General features: G+C 40.7%; 3 protein-coding genes across 5 annotated transcripts; all 3 read right to left on the bottom strand.

Moving 5' to 3' along the window:
- Positions 1-98: 98 nt before the first annotated feature.
- kgd4 (alpha-ketoglutarate dehydrogenase subunit 4) lies at positions 99-4018 on the bottom strand. Of its 3 annotated transcripts, none has more exons than XM_028577335.1 (6): positions 3926-4018; positions 3640-3785; positions 3197-3298; positions 1793-1856; positions 1130-1320; positions 99-695 (listed from the first exon to the last, which is right to left on the bottom strand). In XM_028577335.1, exons 3-6 carry the CDS (start codon positions 3248-3250, stop codon positions 678-680), a joined length of 327 nt encoding a protein of 108 aa, XP_028433136.1. In that variant the 5' UTR covers positions 3251-3298; positions 3640-3785; positions 3926-4018; the 3' UTR covers positions 99-677. The 3 variants fall into 3 exon arrangements, with proteins under 3 accessions (XP_028433136.1, XP_028433135.1, XP_028433137.1); XM_028577334.1 differs by having other exon boundaries at positions 3658-3785; XM_028577336.1 differs by having other exon boundaries at positions 3658-3997.
- A 1516-nt stretch (positions 4019-5534) lies between these two features.
- LOC114555876 (betaine--homocysteine S-methyltransferase 1) lies at positions 5535-10753 on the bottom strand. Its single transcript, XM_028578628.1, has 8 exons — positions 10699-10753; positions 9239-9371; positions 8951-9063; positions 7360-7551; positions 7099-7246; positions 6472-6654; positions 6038-6266; positions 5535-5915 (listed from the first exon to the last, which is right to left on the bottom strand). The coding sequence occupies exons 1-8, from the start codon at positions 10714-10716 to the stop codon at positions 5738-5740; spliced, it is 1194 nt and encodes a 397-aa protein (XP_028434429.1). The 5' UTR covers positions 10717-10753; the 3' UTR covers positions 5535-5737.
- A 454-nt stretch (positions 10754-11207) lies between these two features.
- LOC114555694 (betaine--homocysteine S-methyltransferase 1) lies at positions 11208-14371 on the bottom strand. The gene is made up of 8 exons (XM_028578285.1): positions 14297-14371; positions 13591-13723; positions 13373-13485; positions 12576-12767; positions 12325-12472; positions 12029-12211; positions 11696-11924; positions 11208-11585 (listed from the first exon to the last, which is right to left on the bottom strand). Exons 1-8 carry the CDS (start codon positions 14312-14314, stop codon positions 11396-11398), a joined length of 1206 nt encoding a protein of 401 aa, XP_028434086.1. The 5' UTR covers positions 14315-14371; the 3' UTR covers positions 11208-11395.
- Between the last annotated feature and the right edge of the window lie 10327 nt (positions 14372-24698).

The following is a 24698-nucleotide window of genomic DNA, read 5'->3' as shown; positions in this document are numbered from 1 at the left end:
TTTTGTTCATCTGTTGAAGACAATCTGTTACAAATGTCCTTATCTTCTGCTTGTTTTGTGTCTCCGCATCTACATCAAGCATGATAAGAACACCACAATCAAAACACAATATTCTTTTAATTGTTTAAATCCAGCAGGAGTTCACATGAACTCAACACCACTTCACTCAGTACTATTGCAACTTGATATCCAGCATCACTTCAGCCTGGTTTAGTTCCAACAAACATCAGTGTATTGCAGTGAAAGGCATGAAAAGCAAAGGAACCTTACCATCATTTTCTTCTATGAAACAGAGCTTCATGCTTTGATTTAGATGTGGTGGTATTGCAAGTGAAGCTAAAAACATGACTAAATTAAATATCTTATGTTGGGTTAAGCTGGTATAATGTTGAAACCAAGGTTTAACAAAAACAAGAAACATAAGGAATCATAAATAAGGAAACCCTAGACTCTATTGTTATAGCTTTGCTGAAGATATCCATTTAGTATGAACTTAAAATACAATTATATCTAAAAAAAATAAACATATGTACATTTTAACAGGCTTTATGCAATACTTTATTCTACATCATGTCTCATGTGGCAATAGGTTCTCTTGTGCTGAGGAACAGAGTTAAAGACACATACTGATCTCCAACAGATAAGGACTCTGGTTGCAGTAGTTGAGTTGCTTCATGTCACTCTGGTCCACCACGCTGTGAAGAAGAAATATAGAAATAAAAAAAAAAATAAGAATCTGTATGAAAAACCAACTTATATTTACCCATAAGGAACATGGCATAAAAGCTCCTCATACATGACACTGCTCATGCACTCTCTCTAAATAGTCTAACATTACTTATGTTTACATTTCAGTTTCTGGAACTAGTTGTAAATGTTCATTAAATGCTGTCGATCGATTAGAATTCCTTTATGTCAGTGCAAACCAAATCTTTTGGAGATCACTGTAACATCAACTACCTATACATACAGTACCAATGCAGACAGACGTTCTATTAATCTATTTGAGTTTTAAGGCCAAAAGTTAAAATGCAGGTTTATATTAAATCAAGGATAAAGATTATGTTCTCACTGCCAAATTGCCAGTGATGTGTTCTGGGTATAGTTTAAGATGTAGGTGATCCCTCACCTGGATGTAGTCCATTTCATCCACCGCCATCGGTCTCCTGCGGTACCTTGCAGGTAGTAGCTGAATAGAGGCCAGGGTGTCTGGCGTGCCAGAAATGGGGGTCAAAGGTACATGAGGTCTTGATAAAGGAGGCGGAGCTGGAGCATTGTGTGGTGAGGCGTTAACTGCTAACGTTTTCAATGCCTCTTGGACTAGAAAACGGGGGAAAAAGTCATTACAGATAAAATGCAACTCAAGAGGCACTCAGGAGATATCAGACATCATAAACTGGTAAAAGGTAAAAGCACATTTTCTAGAGCAAAATTTACTAAATCCTTGCTGTTTAAACTAAAATGTTTTCTTTATAGGACTGTTGAGTTTCACCTATCAGACTATTGTATAAAAGCCACAGTTCATATGTAGGCCAAGGAGTAGGTTCAAATTTGAGTTGTTCAAGTAAAATCTACCATTAGGTACCCTTACACTGTTTAAAATCAATCACTGTAAAAACAGTAGGCCTATATCAACCAGATGTTATGTTGACATCTGATAAAGAAAGAGAAAATACACCATGAAACAATAAGGGTTACAGGTTACATCACCAAGAGTCAATTTTAGGGTGGGTTCCTTCATTTATGTTATCATGCCAACTATCTGACCATCATTCCCTTTCTTCATACTCACCATTGGGCTTTGCGACGTCTTGTCTTTTGGGGAACTTGATCAGAGGAGCGTGAGGCCGAACAGCCTGCAAACACACACGCATTAAATCAAACAGCTGTGTGAATGAAAGGGCCACTTAACGCTAAACAAAAAGATATTGTCCCATTTCCCTCATGAGGTATCTCAGCAGTCAGCATGCAGATAGTTTTGGCTTTATATGCTGACTTTCTTTAGGTATTCACCCGGGGAGACCGATAAACCATATACAGTGGAGGTAAACAGATGTTTGTGGTGCTAAAAAGCGCAGAAAAATGCCAAGTCAAAAGCAAGTTGTCTTTACAGAATGAGCTTGTTTCTCATGATAGTTTATCCACCTCTGTGTGGAAAGATTTGTTTTAACCTTTCACAGCAAGTGCAAAGAGCTACATTACCTGGGTAACTGGGACCTTGTTTCTTGAAAAACATAACAGTTGACCTTTTCAAATTATTATTATTATTTTTTTTTCTTAAAGCTTGTGCACCAGAGTATTTTAGTGGCAGACACATCAACACATGGGCAGACAATTACTATTTTTTGTGTGATTAAAGTGCAACTCTTCAATGATGACCATAGCCTCAGACTGTGACAGGAGACTCACACAAACGTACACATGATGACAGTAACTTTGATGCATACTATGGCTGAAACAGCAATCATGACAGAAAACTATTTTGATAATCAATGAATGGTTTAAGTGTTTAGATGAACTGGTCATAGCATCTCAGATGAAATAATTTGCTATTGTTTGCGTTTGATCTTGCATAATAACAGAAATCAGTTTACACTGTCACTGTAAATGGAATATATTTGGGTTTTGGACTGAACAAAAGTAAGCAAATTTAAAGACAGCAACTTGGTCGGATAAAATTTGGACAGGCATTCTTTGAAATCTAAAGTTAACAAGTAAAAAAAAAAAAAAAAAAAAGGCTGTCAGATCTTTGTCACTGAGCGAGAGAAGAGAACAAGAGTACTGAATAAGTTAACTGTCAACAACAACTTTCTGTCCTAACAGCTATTTATTTAGCTAAACTTCATCGATCTGGCTAACATTACATCCTGAACAGATCGGACTCCAGCAAACAGCTGTGACAAACTGAGCAAACGGCACTGTCAAATAAATAAAAATTAATAAACGTTCATATTAATTTAGTGTGTAAGCCTTTTCTGCTTCTGTCTCAACATGATAACATGCCTGTGTTTTGCGGTTAAACAAGGACATCAACAAGGGTAACGTTACGACGGTATTTGTCACTCAAAAAACGCCTCACTTAAATAAGCCACCAACTGTTCAGAACAACAGAACAATGAGATGTTTACTTGACATCGTGAATCTCACCTCAACACCCTGAAGTCTACAGTATTTACAATCTCAGGAGCAACATTACCTGGATAACTCGGGCGGCGGGCGCTGCCATTTTGGAGCTGACTTTGCTTCCCATGACGACCTCACAGGATCACTTCCGGTATAAAGAAGCTCCTTGTAGCAGCTGAAACACACCACAAGATGTCGCTGCAGTCATTATAAACAGTGAAGTCTATACCATCACACACACACACACACACACACACACACACACACACACACACACACACACACACACACACACACACACACACACACACACACACAGCGGTCCAGAGAACGCAGTTCATGGTAAAGGGGCAGGAGGAAGATGCCTCTCACAGTCTACAACACAATGCATGGCATCAGTAGGGGATTGATCTTTAGACGATACAGCAAGAATATTAAACTTCATAACGCGTGTAATTAAGACTAGAATGTTTAAAATAAAGCAACATTTGTAGTCTTTCATTAGCAATACCTTACCTCTAGTTTTATCTTTACCTTTCTGGGGATAATGGACACAACAGATGAGAGATGTGTTGACCCAGTGATCGTCCTGCGAGGTCAGATCCTCAGGCCATACTGCAGCCCTATCATTCCGGTAGGCTACGCAACGTCAAGTTAGCCTCCTGTCAAAAAACGACATACAAAAATAGACCAATAAAAGACCTTAATCCGCATAAAACACAGCCAGTCAAGGTCAAGCGAGGCTCAAAGCTTGTATTTCTCATAAAGCTATTTAAAGGCAATTCTATAATCTGTGAGATACCTTAAAACGTCAATACAAGACTAGTGTGCTAGGGAAAAGACAAATATAATTTCACTCCGCCTTAGAAAAAAAAAAAAGGGATAACAAGGTCAAGTGCTCCTGGCTTGTCCAATCAATGACGAGGAAAACAGCAGAGATCTTCTACACGAGAAGATATGTCACCATCAGAAAACTCACAGTGCGCTTAAGACATAATCAATCTATCTCTCTCATGCAACATTCCAAAAAAAACATACAGGCCCAGGAGATAGACATCAAATGATCTCACTATATATGATTACAGCATCAATACAAGCTAGTCTAATTAAGTATAGCTTAAATTGCCCTTCCATATTGTTCAGTTAAGGATACAGGCTATAAGAGACAGATTTTAGTATTATTATTTTAACCAATAATGGTCAAAATCAAAGCAGCAGAGGTTGCATCTCATGAGTTTTTGTCCCTATTAAGCCGCCTACACATGATCACAGAGGCAAAGTGCAGTCCAGGTAGCGGCAGTTTCAAACGGTACGCCACGCCAAGGTTAGCACTTCCTCTGAGTTGTCGCCACCGCTTTCCCCATAAGAAGACAATGGCACAGCCAGCAGAGAGCGGTTTTACCACGGATCATGTGAAGGCGGCTTTATGGGTTAAAATCCTGTATCCTCCAATTTACGTGATGTAACATAATAGCATCTTTGGGCCCTCCCTGATTGGTAAATGTCAATGTCTTGTAAACTCCATTCCCTATATGTAACGCAGGCCAAGCCCAACATGAGATAACCTAAGCTTGATAACATCACCAGGGTCATGAAATACTTGTTTTTAACTATTTTCTGAATATACTTTGTGAAGAGGAAAATCAGTGGAGTGCCCCTTTAACACAAAAGATCAAATCTTTGAACAGAAAATACTGTACAGCAGGTCTTGTTGAATCTAAAATTCAGAAAACACTTGGAATAAAGGATAGCTTTAAAATTAAAATAAAAGAACACAATCACACGTTTTGCCACTACTGCAAACTGAACATCTTTCCTATAAGGCTCTTTGTACATTAAGTGTGGTCAGGCATATGGACCATGATATCACAACACCGCCATCTACTGGATCCATCAATAGTTGCATGATTCTCTAAAGCCTTGTAATGTTTACTGTGTAATTCTACATTCATAAACAATAAAGCCTATCTCCCACCCTTAAACCACAGTGTGAGATTATGGGTTTTCCAAACCTTTATGGCATGTTTATTATATGACATATTCTGCAGACTGCAGAGAGACACTTGAGTGTTAATATGTTAATATGTGTATGTTGTTAAATGTTGCCTCACTTACATTGGCCTAATCATTAAAGGATACTTGCATCATTGCATTGAAGCTTTTCTCTGCTTCGAAAATTTTAAGTCTATATTATATTTGTCCCTGCATTATAGTTCTTCCAATGGTAAATATGTTTGTGTGCAGGGTGTCATGGTTATCACATATCTACATGGAACTGATGGACATCCACCCACCCATCCACAGCAAGAAACTACAACCCAACAGTCAAGTGACCAAGTCACATTTTATTAGATAATTTTTTATTAAACAATCTGCTCCAGAGTCCTGGAAAACAAAAAAGTCCCGATCTTAACATGGGCCGACTCCTGCCTTGAGACAATACTGTGGCCACACATAAACTACAGTTTTACAGTCAATAGATTGCACAGAACAGTGACAGTCTCAAGTGAACATTCGGTCCCTGACATTATATGTGTTAGGCGCAGCACTGTTTAAAGATAGTGCACACCACTGTGCAGCGTCAGTTGACTCTGTCCGAAGGAGACAGACTGACTTAGTGGCTCTTTGACCTGTCGAACAGCTGTTTGAGTTGGTCCTGAGAGGTGGCCTCTTTCTGCTGCATAAGATCAGTGTGGCCCTTGGTAACACCCCAGCCATCAGGGGCAGACATGGAGGGACACTGAGGACGACCAGAGGCTGGCTTCAGGTTCTCCCAGTAGTCACGACGGGCTCTAGAAGAGACAAAAAGTAATATTAATTAGTACTCACTGGTGCTGAAGAGTCAATATTTCACATTTAACTTAACTAGGTGTATATTTAGTTTTTCAGCGACAGATTAAAAGTTGCTTCTGACCTGGCTCTGACCCAGGGCTTGGTGTGCATCTCCAGACCAGCACCCCAGTTGCCGTGTTTCTCTGACGCGGCTGGGAGGAAGCCTCTCTCGGGGCCCAGCTCCTCTGCCACTGCCCTGATGTGATAAGGCTCAAATCCACAGCAGCCACCAATGAAGCGAATGCCAGCATTGAAGGCCTCTCTGGCATACTTGTGCATGTCCCAGCGGGACAGGATCCTGGGCTCCAGACCTGACAGAAGATGTATACACATTTGATTGCAGGGTGGTTGCTTATGATGAAATTGCCTATTTCTGTGTTGAATGCTTGACCTTGCTGCAATGTGATGTAGTACACCAACAGCACGGTGAGAAAGCAATTATTTTTAAGGTGTAATTTTATAAATTATTACATTAATAAAATGGTCAAATTTAAATACAGCATAGTATATTATTACCAAAGGGGAATTCTGGCAGATCGATGAATCCCTGACAGTTGCAGTCGGGAGTGTGGTATGCCAGGGGCTGTACCATGTAGTGAGCCTTCAGCCCGGCCTTCTCCACTCCCTCCTTCATCATCTTGACAGTTTTCACGCAGGTCATGGGGTCAAAGTGGCAGTTGACTCCAACAATCTGGGCACCTACATAAGGACATGCATTGGTGTGAGCTGACTGTTACAGATAAGCAAAGAAATAACAGGTTCAAGAGACAGCACCAACTGTGGTTTACAGTTGTGGTTGCAAGGTTTAGGTTGAATCTATAAGACATTTGAAATTTGGCTGAGTCCTCGAGTGGTCAACATTTTGGTGCTGGTGACTCGACGAAGCAACTACCAGAAACAGTTTTGGCAAGTCAGCTGGTCACAGTTAATAATTCATAATACCAGTAGACTACGAACATATGGGTCTTATCTCTGTGTCCTTGCCATCTTAAGAAACATTGCCTAGTGAGTCACACAGAGAAGACAACATGTGTTCATATCAACAAGTTTAAATTGAACTCTCACATTTCATGCTTTTCTAACATTTACTTTCAGTATCCAATAACAAGTTATCATGAGTATGTTATAGAAGACTGTACCCACCTGCTTTTACCAGCCTGACAGCACACTCTCCAGGTGAGACACCGTGCATGTCTCCGTCTGGTCCGATGCACATACTAGCAGCCACAGGCTTCCCTGTCTCCTTCAGCACCTCCACAGCCCATACGGCCTCTTCAACATGCTCAAAGTACTGCAGGACAAAGACATCATCACTTTCATACTTAAGGACATCCACACAAAAAAAGCATAAAATATAAAAAATAAATTTGGTTAAGTGGTTAAAAAAATCAATTGAATCTCTACCTCAGCAATCAGGAAGTCCACGTTTTTCTTGATGAAAACATTCAGCTGTTTCTTCAAGATGCCCTTCACCTCTGTCTCACTCTTGCAGCTGAGGTATGATGGAGTCTGACACACTCCTCCGGCAACCAGAGCGTCGCCCTCATTGGCAACCTCACGGGCCAAATCGCAGGCGGCCTCGTTGATCTGAGCTCCCTGCAGAACGAAGCCAAATTATGGTGAAACAAAGGTGAGAATCAAAATGATGACCCTGATACACATAAACAAAATATCGCTAGTGTTTCTATGAAGAGTGGAAATTGAGATTACCAGTTTATAGGTGTTAGAACCAATAAAGAGGCACACACTACAGGAGGAAAGTATGCAGAGACAGGAAGAGGACTTGAATGGATGACGAGACTGTTCACTAACAATTCCATCGTTGCATGGATGATAGGAATTATTGCTCCAGTCTTACTAATCTTCCTGGTTGTCATTTTCGTGTTAGGATGTTGTTTTCCAATCTTGAGGAATTTAATACTAAAATCCGTTACTAACATTTCAATGGTACAGAATCCGGTTGATCATGTGCATGTCCACTCAGCTAATCGACGGAGACCTAGGTTTGCATCTTCATTGTCTGATACTTCTACATCCAGTTCTGATGAAGGTCCCATGGGACAGGTGGATTAAAAGATGTGCAGGAAAAAAATTCAATGTGACAAGGTCAAGATCATGTAGGAAACGATGAGGGATAAGTTTAGAACCATGCAATCATGACAAAGAATAATGTGATCGCCCCAAAGATTTGGCTGGCAGTATTTTAATGAGGGGATCGCAGAGGAATTTTGTCCTGGTAAAGAAACAGCCACCAGGTTTTCGCCTCTGCCATGATTAAGCAATGTTATTATTTCATATACTCTGTAACTAATATATTCTTATATAATCATCATTTAATGTGTATTCCATATGCTAAGAGTGTTTCCTATCACAGTATATTGCATGTTGGACTGTATCTCAACCATGATAAAAAAAAAGGGAGGATTGATAGGTTTGGTATGTGTGCATGCAGACGTTTGAATGTATCTTATCTATTCTAAGGACTTTCTAGAGACCAGTCAGTTTAAGATGATATGGTCTCACAGTAAAACCTAGCTTAGAATGGGCACAACTTTCACACAGAGGAATTGGAGCCAGGAATGTGAGAATCTATTAGGAGCACGTGCCATAAAAGGTGTAGTTTAAGAGTAAACTGTTCCAACTGAAATAGATGTCTCATGCTGTGTAAGCACAAAAAGTGTTTAAAAGGTATTCACTATGATGTACATGTGGTTCATCCTTGGGCAAACGTGTCTGTATGCTCATGGTTGTTCCAGTGTCATGAAAGTTTGTTCATTGTTTGAATAAAGCTGCACTTGATTTGTAATCATCGGACTGGTCGTCATCTTTGAGGTCTCCCAACATCATTTCTGAATCATCACCCGATACCAATAGGTACTGCTAATGAGCATTGGTTCTACATTTTTTACTTTAACACTTAACATTGTTGCTGGTTTGAGTCATTTTAGTCACTTTTTAAAGGTATGAAAGAGGTGTGATGTCCCATTTAACTTACAGTGAAGGTGACTTTGTTGCCTCTGTTCTCCAGTTTGTCATCACTGGCGTAAAAGGTGAAGGTCTGCATAACATTGGCCCCGGCCCTCAGGAACTCCCTATGCAGCTGTCGCACTGAAATCATCATTCAAACAGATTTTCATGATAAGGCATACAAGAAAATTTATTTAAACTGTGACACATAAAGCAGAAGGAAGGGTAATTTGCAGGCAACACCTGCAGATGATAATGAAGAAGCCATTTTAAGTTAAAATGGAGTACTAAAGTTGGTAAAATAGCGTGTCCTCACCTGCTTCAGGGTACTCTGCGGCGGCTTCAGGGGTCCAGGGACCGGCCTTCACGTAGCCTCTCTTCTCCAGGGCAAACACAAAGCCTCCATCGCCAATCACAACCTCCCCAGCGTCGAGACGCTCCAAGATTCCCTGTGATAATGGTTCAGTTTAAGCATAGAATAACTGAGATGAAACAAGACTATCAGTTAGGCTGGAGATGAGCAACTGAGGCCAAAGGGTCTGCAGGTTGACATTTAAAGTGACAACAGTTGACACCAGTATCCTACACTTTTCTAGTAAAGGCCCTGTACAGCAGTATGGCCCGACTCTGGCCAGACTGACTCTGTTTACCTTAATAAATGCCAATTAGGCCAGAGGAATGTAGGCACTAGAAATAAATACAAATGTATATCTATGCGTATACATTGGGGTTTCCCAAATCCAGGGCTACATTCCCTCTTCTCTCAGTGACCCTGAGCCAGCAAGACAGCAGCACATGTCAGAGAACAGCTGCACTTCTCCTACTGACTAATAGCTCTGAACCTTTGATTCTAACATGCTTGGCTGTCAAAGTAAAAAATATGAGACTATCAATTTGAAAATACTAAATATGAATATTTATTTATTACATATGTGTCGGCAAAATGTATTTGGATCCAAATTCATTCATACAGCGTAAATTGTTGAGTAAATAGCAATCACTGTAATAAGTTGGAATTCAATGCCCTAGCACTAGATATTTATAACTGGTTGTTTCACATGTTTGAATCTAAGAAAAGCTCCACCTGGTGTGCACTCATGTCATGAACCCTCACCAAAAAAAAATCCACAAATAAAACTATACTGGATAATCTAAAATAATAATAAAACAGTAATAAAAAGTAATTCCTCTGTCGTTAACTAATATTAAGAATAAATACTTTATAACAATTACTATAATCACCATCGATATCATAGTGAGCTGAAAAACAGGTCAGTTTGGTTTCTTCCAACGTCAAGAGTAACAATGAGCAGTCCAGAAGAGTTTTCATCTGGACGTTTTTTGAAGTCACTTTTTATAACTAAATAGAGTGGCTTTACTGGTCTTATGTCTCCATGAACAGTTCAGAGCTTCAGTGGTCAGAGACATAACACCTAATATGCCAGTTGTGCAGAAGATGCATTAGAAAGACCATATCCCTTTGCCCAGAATACACACCACACAAAAACACAACCATAAATATGCAGTACAGTATGTCCTGCAGTCTCCCCACTTCAACCATTTACCTCCAGTGCATTGGGATGGATCTCAGACACAAATATCTCAAAACCTGCCAAATCTTCACTTTGGAGCTCAAGAGTCTTTACAATTAGACATCACACATATTATAATTATTGGCATTCCCCAAAACTACCTGTTTTAATTCCCTGCAATATGGCTATTTTGCAGGACAGTCCTGATAGCATACTTTGCAGTTTGACATAAGTTCACACATACCTTCTTTCCTGGTGTCATGGTCCTGCAGCTGTGTGGATCCCTGACTGCTTAGACTTTAAGAGGCTGAAGCTACATTAGAGTTGAGCAGAAGGCCACTATAAATCTCTCTGAAGCAGGGGAGGGGTCTAGGTAAGAGCTGCTCTGATTGGCAGCTGCCAAGTTACAAAACTGCAATGTTTACTCGTTTCCCTGCCCTCTTTAACTGAATGATAGTATTGTGTGTGTACCGGTTAAGTATGGTTGTTGGTGTGTTTGTCTGTCCTACTGTAAGTTTGTGGGTTCCGTTTTTTTGGACTCTGAATAGACAAACTCACAAAGTCCAACTTGATAGTGGGCAGCCACTTTTAACAAATCAGTAATGATTGAGTCACTTCTACATCAGTGCATATGTGAAATGTGTGACATATTTATAGTTACAGACACAGTTTTTTATGCTCTTTGAATGGTTTGTGTTTGTTGTAGTAGTCCAATAGCACTCATTCAACATTGACAACACGTAGCAGCAAAACTAAGTTACAAACTCAGGTTTATTTTTTGGGGTTTACATAGTAAAACTCCACAAGTGGAGCATTGCTGTTACAAGTGTTTCTTTTTAATCTCCAAACTGAACTTGGAAAGACTTCACTCCTTGCCCCTTGTTCCTATCTTGTTGTCCGACTGAAGGGATCGTTGCCTTGGTGGTCTCGCTCTATCTCGCTCATGCAGAGGACTTGGCCTTCTTCTGCATCTCCAGCACGTGCTTCATTTCCTGGGTGCTGGTGGCCTCTTTGTGCTGCAGCAGGTCAGCGTGGCCCTTGGTCACACCCCAGCCCTCTGGTGTGGACATGGATGGGCAAGTGGGACGGCCAGATGCGGGAGAGAGATGCTCCCAGTAGTCACGACGGGCCCTAGAGGGGTTAAAGACGCAGGTTAAAACAGAGAAGAAAAAAATGCACCAAATAATATTATTCATTAAATTGTGTGCGTTTCAGTATATTGAATATTTTGGATGGTTTACCTGGCTCTGACCCAGGGTTTTGTGTGCATCTCCAGACCAGCACCCCACATCCCATGTTTCTCAGAGGCAGGGGGCATTATCCCTCTCTCGATGCTCAGCTCCTCCGCTATCGCCCTGATGTGATAAGGCTCAAACCCACAGCAGCCACCAATGAAGCGGATGCCAGCCTTGTAGGCCACTCTGGCATACGTGTGCATGTCCCAGCGGGTCAGGATCCTGGGCTCCAGGGCTGAGGAAGGAAAAAGTAGACAATTGTGAAAAGCTACCAACTACACAGCTGTCACTTGATGATGTTTTTTTGTTTTCTTTTAATGTCCAAGCAGAACATATTACCGAAGGGAAATTCTGGCAGATCGATGAATCCCTGACAGTTGCAGTCAGGAGTGTGGTATGCCAGGGGCTGTACCATGTAGTGAGCCTTCAGCCCGGCCTTCTCCACTCCCTCCTTCATCATCTTAACAGTCTTCACGCAGGTCATTGGGTCAAAGTGGCAGTTGACTCCAACAATCTGGGCACCTGGAGAACAGAGGGAAATGGCCATTGTCATATATACGAGAACACAGCTGACTTTCAATTAAAGAAACCAAAGGATAAAGCGTGAGATCATGCAGGGTAAATTAAATACGTACCGGCCTTCACCAGCCTGACAGCACACTCTCCAGGTGAGACGCCGTGCATGTCTCCCTCTGGTCCGATGCACAAAGAAGCAGCTACAGGCTTTCCACTGGTCTTCAGCACCTGCACGGCCCACTCCGCCTCCTCAACATGCTCAAAGTACTGCAATGACAGAAACAACACAGTCACCACTTTGCTCCACTAATCATATTTCAGATTAAAGTAGCATTGATATGACATGACTTAAAATAAGACATGAATCTACCTCAGCAATCAGGAAATCTACATTCTTCTTCATAAACACTTCCAGCTGTTTCTTGAAGATGGCCTTCACTTCTATCTCACTCTTGCAGCTCAGGTAGGATGGAGTCTGACACACTCCACCAGCTACCATTGCGTCTCCTTCGCTGGCTACTTCCCTTGCCAGGTCACAGGCGGCCTCGTTGATTTGTACCCCCTGAAAGAATGAGGCAGGTCATGTGTTTGTTGATGTCCATGCTTTGTACAATAGGCTACACATAATGTTTATTGATAAATACACAATCAGGGTAAAGTGGAATTTGCAAGATCTGCACAACCTCGCCGGAGCCAGTCTACGTAGAGTCATTTCACTCCCTATTCAGCCCCATTGTACCGAATTTGGTTGCAGTTCCACCAGAGTTCCACTGGGGGTGATCGCAGGTGAGAGCAAAATGAATGGGACTCTATGGAGCTAGACGGCTAAATTTGTCGCTTTCGCCTGATTGTCGTTGAGAAATCTCAGAGTTGATTGTAGTTTTTGCAAGTTCAACATGGATTATAGGTTGAAAGTTGAATGAACGAGTACTTATGTCATTTAGCATTCTGCTAATGAATGCTGATTGGACACAAATTATATCCTGAGAAAAGTGGATTCTGAGGGGTATAACGCCATAGACCACCATTCATTCTGCACTTGGAACCAGAGTGGAACTGCAACCAGTTCAGAAGCCGGAAGTATCCCGAGAGTGGAACTTCTTCCCTTATTAGAAATTCTTTGATATCGCTAATGTTGGCTGTAAAGTGCTATAGTTGGGTACTCACAGAGAGTCTCAAGTTCTGACCCCTGTTCTCCAGTTTGTCATCGCTGGCATAGAAGGTGAATGTCTGCATGACATTAGATCCTGCCCTCAGGAACTCCCTGTGCAGCTGCCGCACTGATGGAAACATTTGTCATTTTAAAGGTACAACTTTGTTTTATTAGGTTTGTGCACCTTCCCTTCACATGGTTTTGGATACAACATGTGTGTGTGCTGTCTTACCGGCCTCAGGGTGTGTGACAGAAGCCTCGGGCGTCCATGGCCCGGCCTTCACATAGCCTCTCTTCTCCAGAGCAAACACGAAGCCTCCATCGCCGATCACAACCTCCCCGGCATTCAGACGCTCAATGATACCCTGTAGGAGTTGAGGGAACCATGCACGCACATCACTTGAGCTCTACACTGGATGGTGTATGCTTATTGATATTTTGTACTTAATATCTCTAGAAATGCAACAGGGGAAAAAGGCAAAGTTGGACGGTTTTGATTTAAAGACAATATACAATACAGGCACATACATGTGATGTCACACAGTTTTGCGATATTTGTTGCAGTTTGCAGTTAATAAATATACAAATGTCTATGTTTGCATCAAAAATGTTTTGATTTTGTATGTGTGTATGTGAGAGAAGATGCAGTTTGGCTGCCAAGGTGCAAAGATCGAAGCAGTTTTTAGCCTATCCAGACTCTCCAGCTGGCTCCGCTTTAGTCTAGCTATTTCACATACCACATGCACACACACACAAATGCATTCCCACACATGAAACCTGCACTTACAACATTTTCCTCACAACAGCACAGTCCATCAACCAACAGGACAACTATGACCCAAAGTATGTAAGATTTGCATGCTGCATCAACAAAATCTCTGTTCTCTGCAGCATAAGTAATATACATGCAGTATCGTCTACAGACAAAGTTGTTATACCTTCTTGCCAGGTGCCATCTCTTCTTCCCAGTTTCAGTTAGAGCAATAAGCACTTGGTAAAAGCAAACCCCTCTTTTGGCCTGAAGAGTGCAGATTGTTGTTCCTAGCCAGCTTTATACTCCTGGGTGAATATGGGAGGATTTCATTTCGGTGCCAAATTCATAATTACCACATGTCTGTTTGGACATTGTGCAACATAGTCTGGCTCACAGATCAATGAAGATGGCATGGGCAGCAGTTGGTTCAGGTAAGATGAGGCAAGGACATGCGGTCTGTTATATATGAAAGAGAGATCTGCCAGTTACATGCCAGTTATATTAATATCTCTAGTTTAAACATTAACATACTCCCAAACCATATGTGTTTTGCGGGCTAATTGTGGGCCACAGTGGACAGTCATATAAAAGAAGGGTTAGTTTAACAGACCAGTAATCTTTGAGTTTGCAAAGTAGTTTCCTGCAAATAAGCTTAATTGATAAAATGTTCATACATTGTTATTGGTTGCACAGCAAAAAAGCTATAATAAACTTTATAAAACGGGTAGCTCAAATCAAGCAATTTCATTGGCCGATAACCGTGGTTATAATAACCACATATCAGAGCTTTGACGTCTAATTCCTTTGCAAATTCAGTATCGCTCAGTATCAGAACTTTCCCTTCTGAGAAAAAAATGTGAAACTAACGAGCATATACAAATTAGCCTAAAAAATCTGTAACGTTTGTGTTAGGTTGAATAATGCCCCTTAGCTGTGATGAAATCACAAAATATCACAGCCTAAAATTAGCTATTGCTTTTTGAAAATGGTCATCAAGTATGGCAATAAAATTACCGATGTAGAGCTGCTTTTTTGATATGTTTATTGTTTAAGTCATTTTCAAGCAAAAATGCCAAAAATTAGATAGTTCCAGCTTCTCCATTGTGAGAATCTGCTGTATTTACTTGTCCTACACTATATTACATTCAATGTCTTTGGGCTTTGTACTGTTGATAGGACACAAGAAGACATTTAGTTACATCCCTTTGGCCCAAAGATGTTGCGATGGTCATTTTAAACTTTTTTTGTCTTTTAGACCAGGCAATTAATTAAGAAAATAATCAACAAATGAATTGATAATGACAATACTCGTTAGTTACAGCTCTTAACAGATATGTTTTTAAAATTTCAGTCCAGCTTTTCCCAGAACCAGAGCCCCTCTGGACCATTTGTCTTGTATGACAGAAAGCAGTATTACTCTGGATTTAAAAAAAACTAACTGCTGCATATAGATCATTGCTTTTATCCAGGTACACCTTCTGTCCTGCCCACAGTCTTTACAGCTGCCCTTACTCACACACACACACACACACACACACACACACACACACACACACACACACACACACACACACACACACACAGATACGGGCTATTGACCTTCAGTAGAGTGCTGCTGTTTTCCGTCAGTTCTGGGTCTATCCGGTTTCATGGAGAATGTTACAGATAGGCCTCACTAAGGTGTTTATCAACAGAGTCTGAGTTCAGAAGAATGCCTCAAATCTGTATTTCACCACAGGATTTCATCTGCCTGTGTTGAAGTTGCACAGATCATGTTACCCTCTGCTGATGTAACGGGTCTGTGTATCACTGGTCACCGGTATACTTGTAACAAATAGGCTAAAGGGAAAAATGCTTTAGTTATCAAGATACCCCTACCCGAAGTATGCCCAACAATGCTTTTCATATCCTCTTAAGTCTCCCACATTGGAAATGGATTCTTGTATAAAAATATTTTACTGCAAAAGTGGTTAAACTATCAGATATTGTGAAATAAATAATAAAACACTCAAAATAAAGCCAGGCCGAATTGGACATATTACAGCTGAACTCAAGTAATTTAATGATGCAAACTCTGATTGATCCCACGCTTGGTGTGACAGTGGTCAGGGAGTTCATCTACATGTCCGAAAAAACAGAATGTGAATATCTCGATGCATTGCGGAAATACAATAGATACAAAATCACATCTTGGGCTTGAATATGCCCCTCAGTCTACAACATATAGCTTTAATAAAGAGAGCTGGAACAAGATGATTTCACCAACCTTAAAGCTGCTATGATGTCTCCTCTTTTTTTCCAGGCTATGTGCAAACTAAGTTAACTGTCCCCTGGCTGTAGCTTCATATGAGAGTGGTATCAATCTTTGCATCAAACTCTCAGCAAGAACATTTATAAGCATATATCCCAAATTGTTCAACTATCCCTTTAAGCCAAATACAAAATGTTTATGGTTAGACTATGTTCCACATCTGGAAAAAAAAGGATCTCAGACAAACAAGAGAAATATTATGAGAAGAAAGACTGGGAGTCTGTCACATTTGGCATGTAGACATTTACCAAACAGAGCAGCCAAAAAGAAAAAAAGTTTATAAAAACAGCTCACCACTCTAGTGGGAAGGTGATGACTGTATCTTGCATACTAAAAAAAATGCATACAGAAGAAATACTTTCTCAAACAGGCAACTAAGATGTTTTTGCACTGCCCGTATTTAGTAGTGGTCTGTTTACCACAAGGTGGATTAGTTTAACTTGCAGAGACAGCACAGCAGCACCAAAAGTAACCTTCTGAGGAACCTTCTTCTTTCTCACCCTCAGGCAGTGTACATGTGTGGTGCATATGTTTTTTTTATTGAACGTTTGTTAACATGTTTGCGAGTGTGTGCATGTTATGTGTAAGAGCAGAAATAGCTCTAATGTGTCAAGTGACACTGAAGTGCTGAGTCAGGCAGCAGAAGGTAGAAGACACCCCCAAATTCCAAGTGCACACTGAACCACAAACCTGTTGTCAAAAGAGCTCCAGAATGCACCAAAGTGAACACTGCCCACATTACATCATGTTGACTAACCTAACGGCTGTGAGGGGACCCAAAGAAGCTTGGAATGATACATTTTTGGGGGATTACTTTCCTCCAGTGATCACCTTATTTTGGACATAAAACATTAGATCTTTGTGTCTTTTTGTCTTTCCACATAGAGTTATTACATGTGCGACCATGTGAGGTTGCAACATAGATTCAGTTCTATGAATTCTATGTACGGTACATGGTTTATATCGACCATAACCCATTTCTTCTGAGTTATTCCAGCTATTCCAGTTAGAGTATCAGGAGTTGACCAGCAGCTGTACTGAGAGACAATTTCTCTTTGCAGCCACAACTAGTTCTCGCAGGCTGAAGCTGAAGTCTGATTTGGAGGGGGAGGAACTCTTTACAGTGGGCCAGGATGTGTGAAGGGGTGAGGTTTGGGAGAGAGGCTGGCCGGGAAAAAGACCAGATTTGAGGCATGTGAGCGGAGGAGAAGGGTGCACAAAATTGCAAGTTTGCAAGCCTGGTTCTTTCTGTGGGGGGGACACATTTGTTAGGTGAATGACCTAGGCTGACACTGATAAAGTTGGGATTAACTATTAACTCCTAATGAACTGATAAAGTGTTTGACTTATCACATGCTCCTTTGGTCAGGTGGCAACTGAAGTAGAACAGAGAAAAGTTGTTGTAGCACCCCAAATTGTTATTCTTGAAATGGGATTATGTTTCACATTGAATACTGCATTGCAAGTTATTGTAATGTTGCTGTATGTTGATTATTGATGAGCATACCCAAGTCTGCAATTATGTCATTGCACGTTCATGAGTTTTGTGTGTGTACAGTTTGTGACAGTTCCCCATGTGCTCAATGCAGTGAACCCTGAACCAGAAAATTAAAATGATGTGTATCAGAGCATATAAAGCCAGCACTAACCCACTTCTTTTCTTCCTGTATAACCTTTACACATGTTCTGTTTTGTGTGTTGCTTCACTCTCTCCTCTCCCTGTTTTGGAGGGACTCCCTGCCACTGCAGCCCCCTGTTTACCTCCACCCCTTCCTCTTGTCCAATCACAGCTCAAGCTGAAGAAGACATTTTGCTGAAACTGTCCATTCTTTGTGGATTTGTAGGCCACAGAAAGACAGAGAGACACTGAGTGAGTGAGTGAGTGAGTGAGTGAGTGAGTGAGACAAAGAGTGGGAGAGCACTCCAAATAAACTCGCCGTAGTCTTTGTTTCTTATCTCTCTTATGTTTCATTAAGGCACTGGTGGTAAGAAATAGCATTTGGGTGCAATCCACTCAACATGACCTACTTCTTCTTAGGTTTTAAAACTGTTTTAAATTTAAATAAAAAGAAGGTAGTTAACATGATCCAATGTAATACTACTTTCAGACACAAGAGGGCACAATAATGCACTTTCTTTAGTAAATGCAGTGGCATTTCTCTCTTATGTGCAGATAAACATAAACCAGATGCTTGCATACAGGAACCAAGAGGTCACTGAATGGTTTGGTCAGTATTACAAAGATATGAATGATATGTTAAGGCCTTTGCTGTCACCAGATCTCAATCCAGTTAAAACTGAGGTGAGGTGTTGAGGCGTGTGCTCTCCACCCCCATCAACAAAACACCAAACGAGAGAACATGTTTCAGAAGAACAGCGTTACCAAATGGAGGGTTCAATGCAGAGAAGAGTTTGGGCACTACAAAGCTGCGAAGGTCAATCTGGGACCACCGTTGTTTCCAATTGCACAAAATTAAGTTGAAGTTGGCTTGGCCTCTTAGGTGCCTACATTTGTGCACAAAATATATTAAAAATGTTGATTCTCCACATTAAAATGTAAATTGTTGATTCAATGTTGAATGTTTTCAGCACATCAGGAATTGTGCAGAACACACAGATTAATTTGTTGGCTACAGCTACAGTAGGTTACACAAGTTAACATACAGTACAGTGTGACACATAAAGTTAAGAGAGGGATGGTTTGATTGACTTGTAGTTCACTGTAATAAAGCAGCAGCACAGCTTTTCATTACCTTCTTCTTTTCATTACCTCTTGGTGAGAAGACATGTAGTACTCTGTAGAAGGTTTACAGTAACTTATCTTTGAACTGCTCCTTCTAATCTCACAGTAATGTTTCACAACATAACTTCACAGTGAACTGAACAGCTACTCCAATCAGTGCAAGATAATATATCACAAAATCCTGGACTTTTGGCTAGATCACAAAACAATGCTCTCTATACATTCGTGTGTACGTTTTCATCACAGCTCTATGATTATGAAAAGCATTCTTTAGGAATGACACTCTTTAAATATCATACTGACTTAGCTGGTGTGTGTTGTTTCTCTTTTGTTTGTTAGCAACCACAGATGTGTTGTCCAAACCCGAGTCATGAAGTCAAATGCATCCAAGAGTTTTGTCTATTTTGGCAAAACAAGCAGCAGTGTAACACTGTTGATGCTAGTTAGAGTTAGGTTTGAATCGTTAATGTGATTTTAAGAATGAGTCAAGAGATGCTGCTGCGCTCTAGATCATTCCTTGTGTCTGCAGGTTGACTAACATGTTGAGATTAGTAGAAGAGGGTTTGTCAGATGGATACAATTTGGATAAGCAAAGAGACAAAATGTTTTTAAAGCACGTGGTGAGCCACAAGTAGTTTTCAAAATCACCATATAAGATCATCTCTTTAGGTATTTGCAAGCACACTTATGAGTCAGACACAGATTGAATAACCCCGCTGTTTTTGTTTATTAGATTAAATTAAATACTTAACTTAAGTATCCATCATGGTGAAAATGTCCATCATGGTGAAAATTTCTCACAAAGCAGAGAAGTCCCAGCAGGGTCTGTTTGTTCTGCATTTTTTGTCTTATAAAGTCTTTATTTTTATGTCATACTTTATTTGTGTCTTATGTGTGTCCCTGCCTTGTCCCAGCAGGGTCTGTTTGTTCTTTTTTTCTAAATGGTATGTCCTTGCCTGCTGGGTTTTGTTTTTTTCCTACAAAGGCATTTTAACTCCTAATTAACTGTCTTGTGTCACCTTTATGTCATAACGTTCCTTTAAGTCTGCATTTGTGTCTTTTGTAATTTTTAATATTTAAGATTCATTTCCAGCATCAAACTGTAATCTGCTGGGAAAAAAATCCCAAACAAACATTTTTATTATTTTCCTATCACATTAAACATCATGTGACCCGTCAGATTTACCCCAGGTTGGGAACTGTTGATGTTTGTTTGAATAATTAGTTGATGTGCAAAGAGGTAAAAAAGTTAAAACTACCAACACTGAACATTTTTAAACATTTTTATTATTTTTCCTATCACATTAAACATCATTTTTTTGTTGATGTTTGTTTACGCCAGCATCTGCTAAAGTTTGTATGTGGGACACAATCATTTATAAGTATCTATGTTTTTTTTTTTTAATTATGTTCTGAAAATTCATAAACCTTTTCTTTGAATTTATATGAAACAGCACCACTTACATCTTAAAATTATGACATGATTTATCTATTGGTAGTTTTAGAATCAGTACAGCTATATATTTAAAGCCCTACTGCAATTACAGTAACACAATTATACCAGCACACATACTGTATCTGTACACACATGCACCAGGAATGGCATCATGGCATAATCCCACAGCCACTAACCATCAAACCCAATCATCTCTCCCAGTGTCTGCATTTCTCATGGAGTTGCCCTGCAGCTAAGAACATCTTCCTGCCCCTGAGACCGGAGTGCTGCGGTGACCACACTTGTCTATTTACAGACTTTTCTGCCTCCCACAGTGTTCTCACCAGGACGACACACAGACAGATCTGGTGTGGAAAGAGGAAGTCCTGAAGGCAGGGCCAACCAAATGACACAGAGGCTTGGCTGCGGTGGAGAAGCAAAGCACCGTGTGAGCGAGGAGACAAACTGTAGGGTATGAAGTTTGAGGCTGTGAAGAATGTCAGGAGGGCGGCGTGAAGAGCTGCACTCAACAAACTCCCACTGCAGCATCCCAGAGAGGAAATGAGAGCTGGTGTTAACAGGCTGGGAAGAGGAGTTGCTGTGTGTGTGTGTGTGTGTGTGTGTGTGTGTGTGTGTGTGTGTGTGTGTGTGTGTGTGTGTGTGTGTGTGTGTGTGCTTGCATGTGTGTGCATGTGTGTGTTTTAGGGTTTTGTATATGGCTTGTACAAAATAACAAAAACAGCATGCAGCGATAATGCCGTAAACACCAATGTGGTGAAAACCACAATGCTTGAGTTACACAGTCACAAACACTGCAAAATATTAGGGGAGAGCCTAAAAACCTCATGATGACAAGTAGACCCTTATGAATTTTGACACCTTTTGGGATCTGTGCTTACCATCATTTCTGATAGTCTAAACAACAGCTGCAATGGATGAGTTTCACCAATCGTACATTACATGTGTTTAATTGAATGAGAAGGAAGAAGACGTCCAAATGATCACATAACGAGCTGACTGAAGTGATTTTAGTGTTTAACTAGAGTTACTTCCTTGCAGTTGTATGCCTTTGCCAACCAGTGAAGTTGCAGTTTACACTCATGTCTGTCCAGACTCATATAATATATGTAGTGAGGACTTTGAAGCAATTTCATAAAAGGTATTAAGTGTATTTTTTGGCGAAAAATGGATGCTTTACACACATCTTCAACCCGGCAGCACAGAAGATCTATACAATCACCAACGGGGGCATCCAAGATTAGGGTCACCAATTCAGTAACCGACCAAATGTCTCCCATTCTATTCCTGAGTTATGGCGTTGAATAATGGCCAGAAAAAAACGACTACAAAACATCATGATGTCACAGTGAAGTTGAAATTTGATCTTTTGGATAAAAAATATCATCACTGCTTCTTCATGTTTTCTTTTTACTCTTAGAACTGCTAAATAAATTAATCCAGACTTATAGACAAAACAGGAATAGTTTAAACATTATTTGAAAACACACCAGAAGCCAACGCAGAGACCTGAGAAAAGACGATTGTTTCCATCCTGCATATAATGAAAGCATGAACATGTTATTTCCAAACCTGTCTGTAAAGGATACCTCTGTTACTTTCTATGTTGAGACTCAAGTGACTCTAAACAGCATCTAAACTTAGCACAAAAAGTAAGGAAATTTGTGTGGTAGATTATTTCTCTGTGGTAACAATGCTTTTTGGCAATAAATCTTACACCGTTGGAAAGCCTGTTTAGTTCCCTTTCAAATGGTGCCCGATTTGTAAGGAACATGTATTTGTAGGATGAGCAGCAGCGTTGAGAATGTGGGTTGCGCCCATAAAAATATGCCAAATCTTCTCTGCCATTGCCAAACAGGATATTCTGCTGTTGCTATTGACACTTTAGAGATGAGAGATTCTGCAACCAGTGGCAATCCCATATCTCCACACTCTGGGACCGAACTCTATCTTCCAAGATGACAATGCTTGCCCCCACAGGGCGGGGTTTATCAGAGGCTACCTCCAGAATGTGGGAGTGGAGAGGAGGGAATGGCCTGCCAGCAGTCCTGACCTCAACCCCATTGAACACTTGGGGGATCAGCTTGAGCGTGCTGTTTGTGCCAGAGTAACCAACATAACCACGTTGGCTGACTTGCAACAAATGCTGGTTGAAGAATGGGATGCCATCCCACAGCAGTGTGTGACCAGGCTGGTGACCAGCATGAGGAGGAGGTGCCAGGCTGGCGGGGCTAAGTTCGGCTGGCATCCAGGCTAGCTGTGTATGGTTCTTCCACACGCTACTGAGGCTCTTGTTTGTGAAATGAATACATTAAATTGCCAATATGTCAACAAGTCAATGGCAGAATAAGCTGTTTGGCATTGGCAAATTTTTCATGGGCGCAACCCACATACTCAGTGCTGCTGCTCATCCCACAAATGCATGTTCCTTACAAATGGGGCACCATTTGAAAGGGAACTAAACAGGCTTTCCAACGGTATAAGATTTATTGCCAAAAAGCATTGTTACCACAGAGAAATAATCTACCAAAGCAATTTTTCGCCTTCTCCATTTAACATTGCTTACAAGCCACACAAATCCTTCAAAACCTGCAGTAGCCTAGTGTCATTCACTGTTTCCCAGTGTTTTCAGTCTATTTGCCCTCCCTAAAAAGTTGATATTCTCAAAGTGGGACAGTCAGTCCCTTAGCTGTCGCAGTTCCACAGACCACACTGTAATAAGTGTGGTTCATGTCTCTAGCTCAGCTTCCTGTGTGAGAAGAAAGGAAGGAACAGACAGTTTCTTTTCTATAGAAGGACACACAGTATGCTCAGGGAAGGTTACTGTATCTGAAATCTCTTCTGGAGCCTCCCATGAAGAGAACAAGGAAGATGGTTCTCTTATTACTTAATGCTACATGCCTGGTGAAACAACACAGAGCTGGAGACACTGCTGTCTATACCAGAGGATCCAGGGGTCCTTGAGGGGGTTCAAGGGGGTCCCCAGCAAAAGGACCACAGTTGAAAATTATCCGGCTGGCTAACCCTGGCACATTTATAGAAATGTTGATTAATGTGCTTTGTCCTTTATGAATTAAAAAAAAGTGGAATAATTTATTATTACTATAATTCCATCCATAAGTAGCACAATGACAGACTGTATGAATATTTAGGTTTATAAGTTGTATACATATTCTGTAATAAAACATCTTAAAGCAAAAGGGGGATGAAAGTGGGGTCCGTGGTCTATTTTATGGCTCCTTAACGTGAAAAAGTGTGGGAACCACTGGTCTATATGATTCCAATAACAAATATGTAGTAAATATACAACTACAACCAGTAGCCGGTAAGCTTAGCGTAGTGTAAAGACTGGAAACAGGGAGTTAGCTTGGTTCTGTCCAAAGGTAGTCTTGCTTTGCCAGACCCTCCTTCAAAGCGCGCTGAAGGAAGGTCAGGCTACTCCAAATAACATTCGGGGATATGGAGGAAAACATGCTCTGGTTTATTGGCATTTCTTTAAACCAACCAGAATCGTCATGGGCGGCGCTAAACTCCGCACAGAGCCGCTGCAAAATAGTCATGCGAGAGAAAATTCATATTGGACAGATAGTCTAGCTAGCTGTGTCAATTTACCATGCAGCGATCTGAGAAGCAGTCAATAATAGTCCTCATTAATCCACTGAATTTAAAATTCCAACACAAAGAAAGCGGAAGGAAACGGAAAATACATGCATCCGGTGGAATTTCCTGCTGCACGGGAGCAATCCCAGAAGTTGAATGTCAAGGATATAAACTAGTCCAAAGATAACAAAATCCACCTACCAGCACCTTTAAATAAAAAACACGTTACATACAAAGCCAAAGTGTAAAAGAGACATGTTGTGGTTTTACAGGGTGTTTTTGCAAGAAATCAGATGGATGTATTTCCTAAAATATAAACTATTCTTTTAAGGAAAAGTCTAAGTAAAAAACAATGCGAGTCAGGTGTAGGTCTTCCAGGTATCTGAAGGCTGACCATTATGACAAAAACATAGCTGAGATCCTTTCAGTCCTTTTCAGTATTATTCTGAGATTTTACCAGGTCACAACTTTATATTTGA

The sequence above is a fragment of the Perca flavescens genome, chromosome 5 (genome assembly GCF_004354835.1).
Source record: "Perca flavescens isolate YP-PL-M2 chromosome 5, PFLA_1.0, whole genome shotgun sequence".
NCBI lineage: Eukaryota > Metazoa > Chordata > Actinopteri > Perciformes > Percidae > Perca > Perca flavescens.
This window is presented reverse-complemented; position numbering and strand designations above follow the sequence as displayed.